Source organism: Drosophila novamexicana, unplaced genomic scaffold (genome assembly GCF_003285875.2).
Source record: "Drosophila novamexicana strain 15010-1031.04,08,12 unplaced genomic scaffold, DnovRS2.1 tig00000986-arrow-arrow-pilon, whole genome shotgun sequence".
NCBI classification, from domain to species: domain Eukaryota; kingdom Metazoa; phylum Arthropoda; class Insecta; order Diptera; family Drosophilidae; genus Drosophila; species Drosophila novamexicana.
Window position 1 is genome coordinate 1,892,929 of NW_020824835.1, and position 17,651 is coordinate 1,910,579.

The 17,651-nt window shown below is 39.3% G+C and overlaps 1 protein-coding gene across 1 annotated transcript in view; it reads right to left on the reverse strand.

Annotated features, from left to right (window-relative positions):
- Positions 1 to 775: 775 nt before the first annotated feature.
- Positions 776 to 17,651, reverse strand: part of LOC115765629 (protein couch potato) — a gene marked incomplete at its 5' end in the record, with an annotated part of 63,847 nt that continues 46,971 nt past the window's right edge. The window contains 9 exon segments of the mRNA XM_030709280.1: positions 776 to 875; positions 3,473 to 4,125; positions 4,237 to 4,274; positions 4,723 to 5,090; positions 5,170 to 5,372; positions 6,428 to 6,572; positions 7,836 to 7,898; positions 7,972 to 8,025; positions 8,495 to 8,572. Of these exon segments, the coding sequence (XP_030565140.1) occupies positions 849 to 875; positions 3,473 to 4,125; positions 4,237 to 4,274; positions 4,723 to 5,090; positions 5,170 to 5,372; positions 6,428 to 6,572; positions 7,836 to 7,898; positions 7,972 to 8,025; positions 8,495 to 8,572 (1,629 nt within the window).

The window sequence follows — 17,651 nt, forward strand, 5'->3', positions numbered from 1 at the left end:
TATATCTATTGGGGCATATCAACTGTCTAGTTAAGTTCTCTCAATCTAATCTGATCTATTTTTTGTTGTATATTTTACTACAAGATTTCCCTTTGCTGGTTTTTGTTTTTCTTGTTAAGCTTTTTTGTTTTGTTTTGTCTTTTTTGTTTTGTTTTTGGTACCTACAATTTTCGCTCAACATTTCATCGGCCTGTCAAAAATTTCACTAAACTGGGTTAGGCTTTCCATATAAATTAATATATATATATATATATATATATATAAATATATATATTTATTTTTTTTTTTTGAATTTTTTAAAGTTTTTTTTTATATGCTACAACTAAAGTTTTGCCTCCTTTGCATGAATCCGTCACATGCGGAGCTTCACTGCTCTGTGCTGGGCGGAGGGGGATCCGCTCAAACTCAAAATGTACGCCTGTCGTCCCGTGCCACTGCACCACGGCACCACTTAGGCGGCGATGTGTGTAGCCGCTGGCAACACATACGAGTAGATATGGTGGTGGTGTTGTTGTTGTTGTTGTTGTTGCTGCTGCTGCTGCATCTGCAGATGGTGGTGTTGCTGCTGATGATGGTATTGGGGCAGCGGCGTTAGTGGTGCATTAGCACTGCCGGGTCAGGTCGCTGTTGGCGTCATCAAGAACTGCTGCTGTTGATGATGGTGGTGCTGAAGATGATGGTGATGATGATGATGCGGCGGCTGGTGGCTCTGATGGTAATGCTGATGATGCGTCTGCGGCTGGTGGTGTGCCTGCTGCTGCTGTTGTTGTTGTTGTTGCTGTTGATGCTGCTGTTGTTGTTGCTGTTGCTGTTGCTGCATTTCACGCTCTAGTTTCTTAGCGAGCAAATCATGCCTTGATTCCATACCCGCTCCTCTGCAAGTAGTTGGTAGAACAGTTGATGTTGTAAATGGCTGTCAGTTGAGTTTGACACTGGTCTCATTAATGGGCTAGTGGTGCACTTGTGATTTGGTTAGTTCTTAAAGCATTACTCTTTAAATGGACTCGACATGCACTACTGTGTGGCTGTGCGTGCGTCTGTGTGTGTGGGTGGCTTATGCTCTTGGACTGATTCCCCTGGGCATACCCCAAACGTACCCACACAATCAGCACACACACACACACACATACAAACATAACCTTAAGCTACCATTTTATGGCTGAACCGCCATAAGAATCATGTTTTATGTGTTAGCAGCATGCAAAACAAAAAATTCGACCAACAACTTGAAGCAGCACCCCCTTTCAAAAACGACCGCCCAGCCGAACACCCGCCTGCCCACTAAACGCAAGTGCGCAAATTACGCCCGACGGCTGCTCCGAAACTTTTTACGACGGCACGGCTGAGCATTCATTACTGTGCCCGTAACAGAAAAGCAACCCCTCTTGCTTGCCCCCTTGCCGAAAATTCTCACAGCTTGTAAACGATTTAAATTGATTTTGAACAAGCAATCAACTAACAAACAGCACACATACTAAAAATTAAGCACGAAAATTTATTTCCAGAAAGTTTTTACAACCAAGTGAAAACTTCATTGCAAATAAAACTGAAGAAACCAATAAAATAGTATTTAATTTTATATTTTAAAATGATCTAAGTCTTTCTTATCACCTTTGACAGGAGATGTATTTAATTGCGTGTCTTCAAAGTAGATAATATATAAACTAGGAAACAAATTTGAGATGTGATCCCCTTGCTGAGTTTCATTTCCGTTATTAAGCCGCATGTCTTCCATGGTCACTTTTAGTTTTGTCTATATTTAGTCGAGCTCAAACAACATTCATGTACAAATAAGTATTCACTGTGTTCATTTCATTCATCATCTCGTGCCCATTACAACTCATATTACTCATATGTCTTCCATGGTCATTTTAACTGTTGTCTTTATATAGCCAAGGTCGGTTAATCATCATGTACAGCTAAATAATATATTTTATAATGTTTTCCAATATAGTATATAATTATCAGCATCTCCCGCTCCGTTCCCATTAAAAATTCATAATCCCTTCATGGTCATATTAATTGTAATCCAACATATCTAGGTTCCTTTATAGAACAGTCTCTCTCTGTGAAGACATTAACATACTCTCCATTTTATTTGCAGCTCGAACTGTACTCAATTTGCTTTGTTACCGTGTCACACTTAAATGGCCAAGTTCGCTGTCAAAAGAGTATTCCCCTGCCTACAGATACACGCTCACTCCAATCGTCAGCAAAAGTCATGCCCCTAAGTGAGTATATTTATATATTTAAATAAAATATCGATAGCTATAAGAACTGAATAAGTCTTGCGTTTAAGCTCATAAAGGAAACCTTGAGTTCGTTTACCTTCTTGCGATTTTTCGTTTATCGTACTTATTTTTCCAAAACCACCCGAACTACTGTCCTTAAAACTACTAGCGGGTCGGCACTTGTCTGTGGGCGTGGCACGCGTATATTTTGCATTTTTTATAAAGTTAGCTTTTGGCTCTGTGTTTATTGTTTGTAGTTGTTGCTGGCGTGATCACGAAAATTGAAAAAATAAATTTATGTGGTCTTTTAGCATTTATAATACGTGCGGCGGCACACACATACATACATGTTTTTGTGTGAGGGTGAGAGTTTTTTAAGCTGGAGGTGAAAAATTGTGCTGTGCGGCTAAGCGGAAGCTGGCATTTAAAACTAGCGGACGTCTAAAGCTCGAGACTCGCAGCGAACCGAGGCCAGATTAAAATCTGCACAAGTGTGTGTATAAGTGTGTTATGTGTGTGTGTAGAGTAAAGTCAAGTGCAATAAGGCGGCCATAAATTGTCGTGTGTGTGTGTGTGTGTGTGTGTGTGTGTGTGTGTGTATGTGTGTGTGGATGTGTGTATGGGTGTGTGTGTGGTCGGGGGTTCAGTCTGGCCCCATTTGTTGGTTATAATTTGTATTTAAATGCCTGCCTGGTAGCAATTTTTGCTGCTGCTGCTGTTGCTGTGGTGCTGTTGCTGCTGCTGTTGTTGTTGTTGTTGTTGCTGCTGCTGCTGCTGCTGTCATGCAAAGTAAACGAGCCGAGCTAAACAATAACAGTTTGCAATTTCATAAATAGTTAATGAGTTGCTTTTTCGGGCTTCATTTTATAGTGTATATATATAGCGTGCATACAATTTACTTGGATGATACATGTGCTTGTGTTAAGCTGGAAGGTTGTGAATTATGAGACAAACCCTTTGTGTGGGAGTTGTTGCGTTAACTATTTATAAAGCTAAGAGGGTATAAAAACAGGTTTAGGAATTGCTGAGCGATAGTTAAGTGTGCGCATGTCTGTGTGTGTGTGTGTGTGTGTGTGTGTGTGTGTGTGTGTGTGTGTGCGAAAGCGTGAGTGTTAGTTTGAGTCGGTTTAAGCTAGAACGGGCAACAACAAATTACTTTTACTTTTACTTTTACTTTTAGATATACTTTTACTTTTACTTTTACTGTTCATTGATTGTTTTTTATTTTATCATATACATACGTCTCTAAAGAGATGATTTTGGTGGTGCTGATTTGGATGAAGTTGGTGGTGCTGTAGTGAGTTAACAACAACGCTAGTGGTGCTGGTGTTGGTGCAACCTGCGGTCGCCTGTAGTTGCTGCAGTTGCTGTTGTTGTTGCTGTTGCTGTAGTTGAAATTGTTGCTGATGCTGCTGCTGTTGGTGATGCTGATGAAGTTGTTGCTGCTGTTGCTGCTGCTGCTGCTGCTGTTGTGCTGTTGGTGCATTTGGTTGTGCTGCTGGTGCTGTGGTGCTGTTTGTTGGTGCAGTGACGAGCATATTGGTGTTGGTAACATGCCCCAAATGCGGCGGTGGCGGTGGCACCTTTAAGCCGCCATTCAATAAAAAAAGTTGTTGATGTGCTGTTACTGCGGCTGCTGCTGCTGCGCCTGCTGCTGCCGTTGCTGTCTTGCTGCTATTCATGAGCGATATCTCGTTAAGCATCTTCGTCTTAGCATACTCGATGCGTATGGAGCCACGGTCCGAGCTGAGCAAATACTTGCCCTGCAGCTGCTGCATGGCCTGAGCAGCGCTTGTTGCATCGCTGAACTCAATAAAAGCGACCGGATGTTGTTGTTGTTGTTGGCCAGAGTTGCTGTTGCTGCTGCTGGTGTTGGTATTGCAGTTTGTAGCTGCTGTCGTAGGCAATTGGTTGACAGTTGCAGTGTAGGAAGTTGAAGTTGGTGTTGGAGAAGTCAGAGTTGAAGACAAAGTTGGAGGCATAGAAGATGTGATATTGTGCGTACCTTTTGTGTGCATTCGTAGGCGACAAAAGCCAGGCATACTGTGCATATTGATAACATATTTGGTTTGCATATATACGATATACGATATACGATATATATAGATATATAGGTATATGAGTAGTCGGTTATCGATATTTCATGTACAATACAAGTGTTGGGCAACAAACGACAAACCAAAGAAAGAACGCATTAAAATTTATTGATTAGTCTTTGCAATTAGTTAGAATTTCAAGAAAAATTGTGGTGCATTTTTTGTTGGTGGTTATTGGTTGTGGTGGTGGTGGTTTAGTGTTACTAATATTTTAATTTTTTTTTTTTTTAGTGGGTGGCTGCTGTGGTCAACAGTGGTGCAGTTTTCGCTCAACAACTCAAACTTTGTAACGTGTTTACGTGTGTGTGAGTGAATCTTATTTTGTTATTGGTTATCCTTTAGCTTATACCGCTAATAGTTCTATTATTAAATCATAGTTCAAGCCATTCATTTACCTAGAGAAAACCTCCTTGAGCTCGTGCTCGGACACAAACTGGCCCAGATTGGCCACAAACAGCGTGGAGCAGGGCGCATTCGCGGCTATCTGTGGATTGGCCGGGTGTGCGGCGTTATTCGTGGAGCCGGCGGGGCTAGCCAGCGCGGGACTGGATAAAAAATGATGATGCGATGCGGCAGCAGCAGCGGCGGCGGCGGCAGCAGCTGCAGCTGCTGCATTACCCGCAGCGCCTTGAGGCGCCGCAGCAGCAGCTGCACCTCCACCACCGCCGGCAGCGGCAGCAGCGACCATGTGCGCCATGGCCGCCTGCTGGCTGGGATGTAAAGCGGTAGCAGTTGTCTGATGATGTGGCATTGCCATTTGAGTCTGCAACATGGAACAGTGGGCAACAAGCGAGCAATTAATACTGTGATTGACTGTGGTTTAGCTGCTCTTCTGTACTCACTTGATGCATAGGCTGCTCCATTACTTTGTCTGTATTTAGTCAGAGATAGGAGCGGACGGGCACCTGCGGATGCAGTGCCGGATGCACGAGTGTTGCATGCTGCAGTGCAGCGGCGCCGGGCAGCTCAGCGGCGGCGGCGGCCGAATACGCTAACGGATGATGCCATAGCTCGGGTCCGCCCGGAAAGAACGGCCCGCCCAGATCTAAGAGAAAAGGGAGTAGAAATCAAGAGATAGAGAGAGAGAGAGAGAGAGAAAGAGAGAAACGAGAAATCAGTTCAGCGCCAATTTTTTGTGTTTAGTTTTTGTTAGAATCATTTTTTGTTCTTGTTGGTTTTTGTTTTTTTTTTACCTATTTTTTGTGAGTGACCAACAAAAAGTTTACTTTACAAAATGAAAATCGACAACAAAAAAATGTATATAATCTTTCGAGTTCGTTACCTAAGTCTTTTGTTTTGCTGTCGGCTGTCGGCGATGGAAACCAATGGAATTTAAATATTTTGTCGAACATAAGAAACGTAATAAATATTTTAAATATCGTAAATGTGTCTTAAGAAGGCTTGAACATATTCTTAGAGATATTTCTGGGCTTGAAAACTTGCAAGCAAATTTCTTTTAAATTTGAGAATTCGGTACGCTATTTTTCTTTTGACTGAGCTTTTTGTGAAGTATCTCACGGATTGTGTGTGGCTGCGTGTGTGAGTGTGCGTGTTTGTGTGTGTGTGTTTTTAGTGGTGTGTAATTCAAACAAAGTGTTACAGTGATCAAAGTGCGTTACATAATATCATAGTTGTTGTTTTTGTTGTTGTAGTTCTTGTTGTAGTTGTTGAGGTGTTGCTGTCACCTATGTAAATATTTATAGCGAAATTTAGTTCGGGCGTACGCTAATAGATAACATTTGATATATATAGCAATATATTCGATTCTTATATATGTATGTATAATATTATAGAGTGTGCACTTGAAGCAAATTTCAACTGTTCAATTGTTGGATTTTGTTGTTGTTATATGTATGTATGTGTGTGTGTACGTGTCGAGATAATTAGGAAGTGCACTGCGTACGCTTTAAAGTACGCCTTCGGTTCGTTAGCTCGAAGAAGTATTTGTGTTTTTTTTTTTTTTGTTATTAACTATTAACTACATACATAAACCAAAAGAATAGATTAACCAAAAGAAAAAAGAAAGAAAACTAGCAGTTGCTGAGTTGAGATTTTCCTTTTCTTTTTTTTTTTAATTTTTCAATTTTTTTTTTTACTTACGTCCAGTGAGTGGGTGCATCAATGCAGGATGTGAGGCTGTTGTCGCTGTATTGGGCTGTGGTTTGGGTTTGCTCACTTTCGTGTTACTCTTGGCGAATTCCAAGCGAATTGTTTGGGGCATATCGGGATCGAAGCGTACACCCTGCTGTAAATGATCAGATCAAAATACAGCGGTTTGAATTTTTTTTACATTTTTTACTCTTGCAAGAATAATAAAAGTGTTTTTGGATTGAATTTCTTTACTTTTATTTTGGTTTTTATTCAACACTTTTCGTACTTTTTTAATTTCTATTATATAATTCTTTAAATTGCAACAATTCGCCAAAAATAAGTTTGAATGTCGCATAACTAGTGTTAAAAGAGATATGGAGTTGACAGCGAGCGAGAAGAATTTGCGCTCTCTTAACTTGTTCCCTTTGTCTTTTGATTGGGGACATAAAAACCAACTTGGCTCTTGGGCGGTGCTTACAAAACGCTGAACTGCTGCTTTGAGTGTTGCCTTTGTGTGGCTGCTCTTTTTAGAATGGGTTAGGGGCCAATTGAGTATGTGTGTGTGGTTGTATGTGTGTGTGGTTTTATCTCTTGTGATATGCAGAGAAATCAAAAGCAGGAGATGAGTACAGCAACTGCATAGGAAGAGCACCTATGAGTGGAACGTTGGGGGAAGCGTCATTCAGGAAATTCAGTGCCAACAGGTGCTGCCTATTGAGTAGAGGGGGGTGGCATTGACATGCACCAGCCAAATATATTGTGGGCTAGAAATATTATTTTTATATATATTTTTTTAAAGGTTCTTGTTTTTGGTGCTTCATTGCCTCATTGCAGTTGCTAGTATACATATGAGAGAGTGTAGTGTGTATATGTGTGTGATGGTGTGACAGAGAGAGAGAGAGAGAGAGAGAGAGAGAGAGCGAGAGATTGAGAGGGAGAGAGAGAGAGATGTTTTCTGAGATTGAGATGCAATACCAAAAATAATAAGATAGAAAAATCAAGTAAGGAAAGACTTAAATGTAAATGCGGTGAGGGATCTTTCAAAATGCAAGCACGTGTGAAAAGTACATCTTGCTGTTGTTGTTGTTGTTTTTGTTTTTGTTGTTACTGTGGATTGATTGAGATACGATTGTTGTTGTTGAGGGCCTTACGGTTCTTAACGCTCAGTGTAAGCCAGGCAATAATATAAGTACAAGTTTTGGTTTTCTGTGCTTTACAATCTAAGTGTAAACGTTTTTGGAACGCCGAAAAGTTTGTATATTTATTGCCGTTTGGGAAGGTCTTTTTATTTTGCAGACGTTGCTAAGAATTTTTGGTGTTGATCGATTATTTTATATATATATATGTATATAGTTAGGGAAAATATTAGGTAATATAAATATATATAGTCGTAGGCAAATTTGCCATTATATGTTACCTGCAGATCTTGTTTGGCTGCCTCGGCACCGGCTCTTGTATGGAATGTTACGAAACCAACGGGCTGTGGTTGAAGATGAAGGATTTAATATATAAACAACTTACTTCTCTATATTTTTTGTGTATCATTTACTTACCGATGCTGTTTTGCCATTTTTGCTAGTTACTTTTAGTAGAGATCCTTCATAGCCCTGTTAGAAAAAGTTGGGAATGTTTTTTGATTTTATAATTGATACTTGAAAAACATAGATATATGTTTTAATAGGCTCACATACATTTTGATTTCTTATACTATACTAGTTTACTACCTAGCAGTTCTTTCTATTTCAATATAAAAACTTTTATAGTAATGAAAAATTTGTAGCAAACATTATTAAATTGTTAAAATAGAAATTAAAATATAGAAAGGAAATAAAAAAAATTCAAAAATATTAAGTTTAGGAAATTCAAATATCTATATTAATTTATTGAAATTGATTTACTTTTTTTAATTATTATTTATAAAATAATCCTAACGATACATCATAACACGTTAACAGCTTGAAGAACTAACAATAGAAATTGGCTACCCTCAAGTGTTTTGCTCTACGTATCTTTGAATCCAATTAAGGTATATAAATGTGGCCGTCGCTTAGAAAGTTTTTCTTACGGATTACTCACCTCATATGCTCTGAAAAGCAAATATAGCTCACGTGGCTTGGCATCCATGGGCAAGCCACTGACGAAAAGTGTGCGCACCTGCAAGAGACAAGAGAGAAAGAGGATAAGTGTGAAGAGATACAGTTAACAAATCTATATAATGATTTTTTTCAGTTTTTTGAGAGAAACCAATTTCCTATGATTGCGTAATTAAGTTAATGCTGTCACGTCGCATGAGAGGATACAAAAACGGACCAAAAACCTCCGGCCTCCATTTCAATGTGTCAAATATTTAAATTTCGCTGCCGCCCCAAGCCAAAAAGTTCATGTCACGCACACACACCCAAATACATATGCAAACCAGCTTGCATGTGTGTGCGGGTGTATATGTGTCCGTGTGTGTGTGTCATTGTATAGTGATAATGAAAGCAAATGGAATAAGCGCCATAAACGCTGAATTCATTAAGGCAACGACGTGACGCGCAGGAATAGCAGATGTGCTAGGGAGAGAGGGGTGAGCGAGAGTAAAGGGGCCTTGTGTGGTGGGGGAGGGGGTGGACTAATGAGCCTTGTCGCACTTTTTTCGTCCCTTTTTATTTTTAACACCTAGGCAAGCAGATTGTAAAGGGACGAGCTGTGCAAGCTGTGAGCTGTTTTGGTTAGCTTTCCTTTTTTTCCTTTTTTTTTATACCCGCACTGGAAATTTAGAGAAAGCTCCATAAAAAGCTTTGTGTGGTTTAGGGTAAAGCAGTTAAAATTTGTTTAAATATAGGTGTACGACACAGTTAGAGGCTGACCCTGGAATTACCTTTTTATTTTGTAATTAAATGATCTTTTAATGTTGAACTTTAGAGTCAAAGGGTTAAATTTAATGACTAAAAACTAAATTGGACACAATATAAAATTATTATCGTATATATATATAACCATATTTAATAATAGTTTTCCAACTATTATTGCCAAAGTTGGAAAACTATTATTAAATATAGTTATACTTAATTGACATAATATATTAAAATATTATATTAAATTTATTTTTAGTGTTAATTTCATGTACATTAAAATATAATGTAGCAATTTTTGATATTATGTTCTAGGAAAAATATTTATTGCGTTCAATAAAAATTATATTCAATTGAAAAAAATGTTTAAATGGAACAGTTTAATTTGGTGAGTGAATTGACTATTTAATAATAAATAAAAAAAGCCTTAAAAATATTAAGCCAAATTGAAAAATGTTGGATCTAGAACCAACGAATGAACTTTATCTTTAAACATTGGGTATGAATATATTGCGAACAGTTTTAGTCTGAACTCCCTCGTCTCCAGAGACTGACAGATGTTGTGTGTATGTGTGTTATTCTGTTTTAAAATTGAAACGTGTTCTATCGTTAAATCTTGCATGTTAGCCGGCTGCCAGAGCAGGTGTATAGAAATAGCTAAGCTTGTACATGTAGCACATTAATAGTCCTAGTAGTCAAAGCTGCTGCAGTTGCGGACTTAAAATTGTCCAACCGCAATTTACAAATTAATTAACCCACTCAAAGGCTGGGCAGCACAATGAAAAACAATAAAAAAGGCAAGAAAATGAAGTGAAATCCTTTGACGTTGTTGGCGCTGCCAAGCTGCCAAAAAGGATCTGCAAACGTCACGCTCAGTTAAATAGCAATTAAAATTAATTTTTGCGCAGTCTGTGGCTGCAAGTTTCCCGCTTCTCCTGCAATTGCGGGTCCGCTAATTGGACGGGTAATGAGCTGAGCCCGTACCCTGTCCGATGGATGAGTCGCGACCAAAAATAAAAAACAATAAAGGATAAGAGAATAGACCTAAAAAGTTGCAGCAAACTGAGCCAACTAATTAGAAAGCAGTGGCTGCCCACTGAAATTTAATTGCGGTTACAATTTCTGTTGCAAATGGCATTGAAATGCAATTATAATATCTTTGGTGTGTGTGCGTGTGTGTGCTACAGCTCAAGCTGGTGGCATGTCCCGCTGCACAAATATGCCAAGAGCAAACAACAGGCTAGGGAGACGCCCAGAGAAGAAATGGAACTCTGCTAGACATTCAGTTGCATTGCCAACCACAAAAGTCAGTTAGCCAGAGCCAAATCAGCCATAGACGTGGCTACATGTAAGTTGGCTGTATAAGCCCTCCCGTCCTTCTCTTTCTCTCTCATACACTATATCTCTGCATCTTGTTGTCGTATGTTTGTCTTGTGTGTATTTTGGCCACTGCGGATGCACATTAAACATTTTGGCAAACACATCCAGCGCAGTAACCAGTTCCCAGTTCCCATTTGCCAGCTCCTAAATGCTATCCCTAAGAACCATTTGCCCAGGCCAGTGGCCGCTCTTTTATATGGCACATATGTTGGCAACTATATATTGCAATTGAGGTTGTGTGGGTGTTTCGGGTTTGTTTCCAGCTTACGTTGCCAAAATCCATTTAAATACAGTAAATGTCATGAAGTTGCAGTTATATGTGGAAGTTGTAAGTGTTGCTGGTCAACCTTGCAACTTAGTTGCCTGCGCTTGGCAATGATTTTGATACTCCAACCCTTACCTCTCGTGCCTGTTTGTTTTTGTGGCTGTGTAGCTGCTGTTGGCTCTGCTGCTGCTGCTGCTGCGGTTGCTATTATTGCCAAGAAGTTGGCAGTTGCTTTGGGCTCGCCACCCACACCTCACTCGCATTGCGTTTAGCCACAATGGCTTGCTTTGGTTCTGTTTCAGAGTCAGTTTATGTTCTGGTTGTATTACAATTCTTGTTTGTAATTAGGCGCTTCATTTCAGCAGACTTGTAGTTAAAAGTTTCTTACGCATACTTAATATCAAATTGCACATATGCAAATATCACGCATACGCAATGTTGCTGTATTGACTTTCCGGTCGAAAATCAACTGACCAAACAGCTAGTTGTTGGCCTTGTCTTGTCTTTTGGCCTATTGTAAATCACTCAGTAGTCAAGTGTTGACTTACAATAATTAAGCGTGACACACACACACACACACGCATGCACGCACACACACCCAAATATAAACTGTTTATAAAGCGATCATAATCGCCGAGTCGATGTTGTGGGCTTGCCCCGGCTGAGTCTTGGTATGCGCAGCGCCGGCTGAGAGGCGTTAAATTGCAAGCGCTTGTAAATTGTCAAACAGCTGACAAAACGACACGAAAATAGAGAGGCTATAGAGTCAGCCACAAATCGCAAGTGAACAGCGTTCGCAAATATTTAAATAGTTGCAGGGATTGTTGTTGTTGTTGTTTTGTGTTGCATTTGTTGCGCGTCAACGCCAACATCAAACATTTAACATTGAAACAGCTTTTGTTGTTTGACTTTTATCGGTTCGGCGGCATTTGCACAAAGTATTTGCGTAAATATTTTTATGTAAATAATTGGCAATTAAATTAATTTATAAATGCATTATAGTGTGTCTGTCTGAATGGCCGCCAAATTTAATTGATAAAGTAATGCACGTAAAAAGCCAATTAATCGAGTTGTTCATTTAAGTAGCAAATGCCTTAAGCTTAGAGCTTAGAGACAGCTGTAAAAAGCAACTAAAAACAAGTATATATACATATCCGCAATTCGTGTACTCTGCTTTAAAATACCCTTGTTTATGTCTCGCTCTCTAAGACCTACATTCTAGAAGAGAGCTTCAGTAAAACAGACTACTTCCAGCTTCACATTTTTTTGCCAACATTTTATTTTAAAAATTTAAAATGTGAATACAGCATGGCAATTATTTTATTTCAAAAATTTGTTTACCTAAGCAGCTTAGTAGTTTTCAATTCTTGAAGATTCTTGTGCGTAATTTGTCTGCCCATCGTTGGTCAAGTGAATGTCGAAGTAATTGGCATAATGCATAATAATAGTCAGCAATTTCCGCAATAAGTAAATATTTCTTTACTGCAAAAGTCTTGGCCAACAATGCATTTAAATCAGCTAGCTGTTGGCGGATAGCTGGGCCAACCTACCCTTCTCCCTCCAACCTAACGCCAATTAAGTCGAGCGTCGAGTCAACTAAATGCCGCCAGCTACGAAGTTAACTGCAGTTGCTGTTTTGTTGTTATTGTTGGCATTGTTGTTGCTGCAGTTGCCATTGTTGTTATTATGTTAGTTTGTTGTTTATTTAGTTTGTGTATTGCTTTGCTGGTTTCTTTTCCTTTCGGTCCAAGTAGCAAGTCAAATCGTGAAGTGCAACAACAAGCATTGAAAAGAACTCAAGCCCTCGGGCTGGACACTGCAACAAAAAGTCGCTCATGCTGCGGCAATTGTTATAGCTACACTATAGATAAGCGCTGTGCCAAACAATATACAGGGGACAAAACGGAGAGAGAAATATTAATATTAAAATTTATTTCTTCGTATTTGAAAGTTGATAACACACATATTTTTAGTTCAATTATTAAAATGTTCTTCTGAGTTTCAATTCTGTTTAGATTATATTTAAGATCTATTTTATAAGCTAAGCCCGGTAGTTTCTAATATATATTCGAATTTATTCATCATTCTTGATGCAAGAAGTTTGACAATCCGTACAGGAGAAAACCCTCGTTGCCCGACCTATTCTTGAGTTTACCTCATCCCTGAAATATTCGATTGATCAGGATCAAATTTTATGTGTATTGAAACAATTCTTGTTATATATTTTCAGATATAGTAAAGATATCACTGGATTTACAAAAAAGGGATTATCGATAGGTTTTCACTGCTATACAAATTTTGCAATACCAACATATATTGTTGCTTAATCAATCATTTCAGGAAACTATGCCCAAGATAAAAATGTATGGAACTAAACACCCTTAACTATCGATAGTGCAAGTGATGGAAATTGTCACAACTATCGCTTATTGCGATTAGGAAGTATATATTTGCTTAAGCTGAACTTTAATCTTAGGTGTCGGTTCGTATTGTTGCTTAATACTTCTATCTCCAATCTTCAACTCTCTGCAGCGTAAATTGCTCACACAACTTGTGGTTAAACTCATTTTCTCTTCTGTATTTAGAGCATTGTGAATTCAATGTAGAGCTGGAGCGTGCTCTACTAAATGTGTATGGCAAGTGAGTGAGTGAATACTAAATGTTGCAATTGTTGTTGTTGTTGTTGTTTATATTTGCTGCTGTTGTGCTTGTTGTTTTGCCGCATTTTGCATACAAAATGACTGCGGCCATTGTGAAAATGAAGCTCAGGATGCATTGCAGCACGCGAAGCAACAGCACAGACAATTGCTTTTCGCTTTGGCACCGGCAGCACGAGCAGCAGCAGGAACAGCAGCAGCAATTCGTGTGTATTGCAGCAACAATAGCAATGCGCAGCGGCTGGCACAATGTTGGGCAACTTCTTAGGGCTTAAATGAAATGTTTTGTTTGAATGTTGCGCCTTTCTTTGGCTAAAACGTGCTTGCACGTTTGGCATTTGACTCACGCGCGCGACCCACCACAATCTACCACGCCCCCAAAAAGCAGCACGTTGTCGCGGCCAGCGCTCAATTAAAACTTGTTGTTGTCGTTGCTGTTCTGCTTTAATTTCTTGGCTTACCATTCTTTGTTGTTGTCGTTGTCCTTGTCACTGTTGTTGCTGTTCTATTTGTCTGTGCAGTTGTTGCTTTTTTTTTGCCTAAGTATTTGCTGCTATTGTTCATGCCTTGCCTTTGGCTTCGCCTTGCTGCCTTAGTCTGATCCTTGCTGCTTGTTTGGCTCTTATCTCACTCGGCAGCAACTGCAAATGCAGCAACAGCAGGAGCAGCAGCAACAACAGGACAGCAACAGCACAATTGCACAGGTAATTAGAGTTACGCTTGTCGCCTGGCTCTCATTTGATTAAAGACTTGGCACCACCCCAACCACTTTTTAAATCACCTAAAAAGCCGCCTACCGACAATAACACCTGCATCAGTTGCTGTTGCTATAGTTGCAACAAAAACCAGATAAAACTAATATTTTAATTGCTATGCAAACACTGGCATACACAGTCACAGAGATGAAAACTTTTGCCTCGTTGTGCTTATTTTACAAATTAGCCAAAATTTCGAGACACTTGCGACAGAGTTGAGAAAAACTGTGATAGGGGGCGGGAGGTGCAATACAAATGCAAAACAGCTGCGACTGTGTGCACGCCCGTTTGGCCAACTCGCAAGCCATCAGCCCATGTTCAGAACAGAATAGGAAATTTTCATGGCTGCAACTTTTGATTGCAAATTATTTGCAACACACTCACACGCACACACACTGCTCGCCAAAAGTTTGTTGCCAGCAGCAACAGCAACTTGTTATTTGTTGTTGTTGTTGCTGCTGCTAAGCAAAAATTTAGTTGGCAGTTTGGCAAACAAAAATGATGTAACTAGATAAGGCGGCAGGCAGAAAGAAAGCGAATACATAAATGTATTTAGTTTGTGAAAAGTGGGCGTATTGCTGTCATGTGTGGGGGTGTACTCTCTGCTAAGCAATGCATGGAAATATGAGACTTGACAATTTTAAAATGCAACAAAAGCAGCAGCAGCAACAACAAATTTCAAAATTTAATAATTAAATCTCATTAACACGTTGCCTAGAGGGTTTGTGGGGAGGGGTGCCGAGGATGTAGGAGGATGTTGGGGCCTGTCTCTAACGCACTGGACGAAGATTAAATAACAAATGAGCGATGACTTTTTACAGCATACTTTTAGGAAAAAGGAGGGGTGTGGTTTTCAAGGGTGTGTTTGCGGCGCCTGTTGAGTGACTTGCAAATAAATGAGATTTTGAAGAGGGGTTTCGGCAAATGAATTGAGTCTAGTGCTGGCAGCTTGGGCGCCTATTAATTATGGATAAGTCGAGTAGAAGAGAGGCAAATAGAGAGGCCGACTGAGAGAGATGAAGAAAGCTCAAGAATCTTGTGAGTTTGGTGCCATTGTTTGTAATTTATGGCATATTCAAATTGCATGCAACTGAATATGTGATGAACATTTGGCATTCACTTCATTATGGAGATTGGGCACACGTAACTGGAGCAAGGCTGCATCATGACAACCCGAAACAGGCACAAAATGCATAGATGCAACATTTTTCAGTCGCGTGTCATGTCAAGTCCAAAAGAAACAATCATCAACACGGAATATTATTAACAATTCAAACGTTTGGGCCAAGGCTGCAAATACATTTCCGGCTCTAAATAATACAAAACTTTTAGAAACAAAAAAAGCACAAAGAATCTGCGAGCCATGACAAAACAATAGAGCTGTGAGCCTTGGACTCAAAACGTGTCCGAATGTGGACAATGGCAAAAGGGTTGCGCATTCACTGCTCGCTCCTGTTCCTCTATTACTTGTCAGACAGTTTGACAGTCCACATTATTAAAACACGATTTGCCCATCAGCTGTATGAAGTCAAAACAAAGACTTGGCCGGGAAGCACAAAGACTACAATTGGACAAAGGCCCCAAAATCTGCAGGTGTTAGGGTAAAATAATATACTTATTTGTTAGAAACTATGTTTTTATAATTTTTTATAATGATGCACAATGTTCATACTAATTTAAAGTTTAAGAACTGGCAGTTTTCAACAATAATTAGCAAATATTTATTTTACTTAAGCACGTTAAAAGCTTATTTATCAACTGACTAAACGAAGTTCCTAAAGACGTTCTAAGACCTCGAAAAAAAACATAACTTAAAAAGCAAATTTTGTTGATTAATTAATCGTAACTTTTTAGAAGCTCATTATTCATTATAAATACTCATAATTCCCTAAAATCTTATTATTTCTGTAAGGGTTGATTTTTCAATGTACCTTCCAATAAACCCTATGTCTGAGATAAACTGTCAGATACAGGAAATGCCATTTTAGATTAGCGCCATGTGGTCTTTCTTATCTTATCTTATCTTATCTTATCTTATATATATATAGTCGATCTGTGTCAGACAAATAGAAAAAACTGATTAGGCACCCGTTGCACAAATATGGCCTTTAAGGCCATATCTCCGAACTTTGAAAGATTCTGATGGAGATGAATTGAACTTAGAGTAAAAGAGTATGGCATAGAAGAGCAAACTGAGGATTTGAATTTAAGGGATAAAGGGATTCTGGCTTTAAAAACCTGTATAACCTTATCTAAACATTGTAAAATCGGGCCATAAATTTTATGAGAGCTTCAATTGACTTTTCACAATATAATTGCTAAAGACTTGACCAAAACTCTCGCACAACAACTTAACAAATTATTTACTTATAATTATTTTTTTGTATATATTCTCTTTTTTATTGCTATAAATTTCTGTAAGAGAGCATCTAAATGTGTTTCTTATCTATAATGCAATAAGAATGTAATCTGTTAGCTTTACGTATTCTAGAGCTTATCTGCTTGTGATGCACTTTTGATTGGCAGCTTCTTACCTGTTTCGTGGTTAATTAACTTGATTCCCAAAATGGTTTTAAGTGCAACATTCACCTTCGCTTTTAACTTTGTGGCACTGTGTCAGCAGGTGCGAATACATGTGTATGTGTGTGTGTGTGTGTGCTTTGTATTCTGGTGCTCATTAGGCAAACATGACACTTTTGCCGCAGGTAACTAACAAGTTGCAACGTTGGCGGCTGGCGCCGAATAAAGTGCATACATTCATATATTTGGGATGGGGGGATATTTCGACCTATTTTTCCCCACTGTGGGTAACTGCAAACTGCGTCAGCAGCTAATTAAGATTGAAGCTGCCGCAGAGCAGCGCCACAGGCAACAGAGGCACCAAAAGCCACCGCAAAACCAGAAATGGCAACAAAAAGGCAGCCAAGTTAATTTATTATGCCAAACGTACAAACTGCAGCTGCCCCTGGGAGAGGCGGGGTATATGAGTGTGTGTGTGTGTGAGCAGCTGCTCTTAGGTGTTGTGCTGACAGGTGTTAACGAGCAACGTTAGCTGGAAGCCAATTGATGCAGAATTCGCTGCAGATTGCAGTTGCTGTGGTTACCATCTTTCACTTATGGTCAAAAAGGACACACCGTAAACACGATTCGAACGAAATGCAAGCAAAATGTTGCTAACAACTTTTGGGGTGTTGCCAAAAGTTCCAGGACTTAAAGCAATTTCGAAATATTATTTTTTACGCTTGGCAGGCTCTCTGCGCATTTATGCGATGTCGGAATGGGGGGACACTCGGCAAGAATTTCAATAGATTTGTGGCATATTTATACCCTGAACCCATT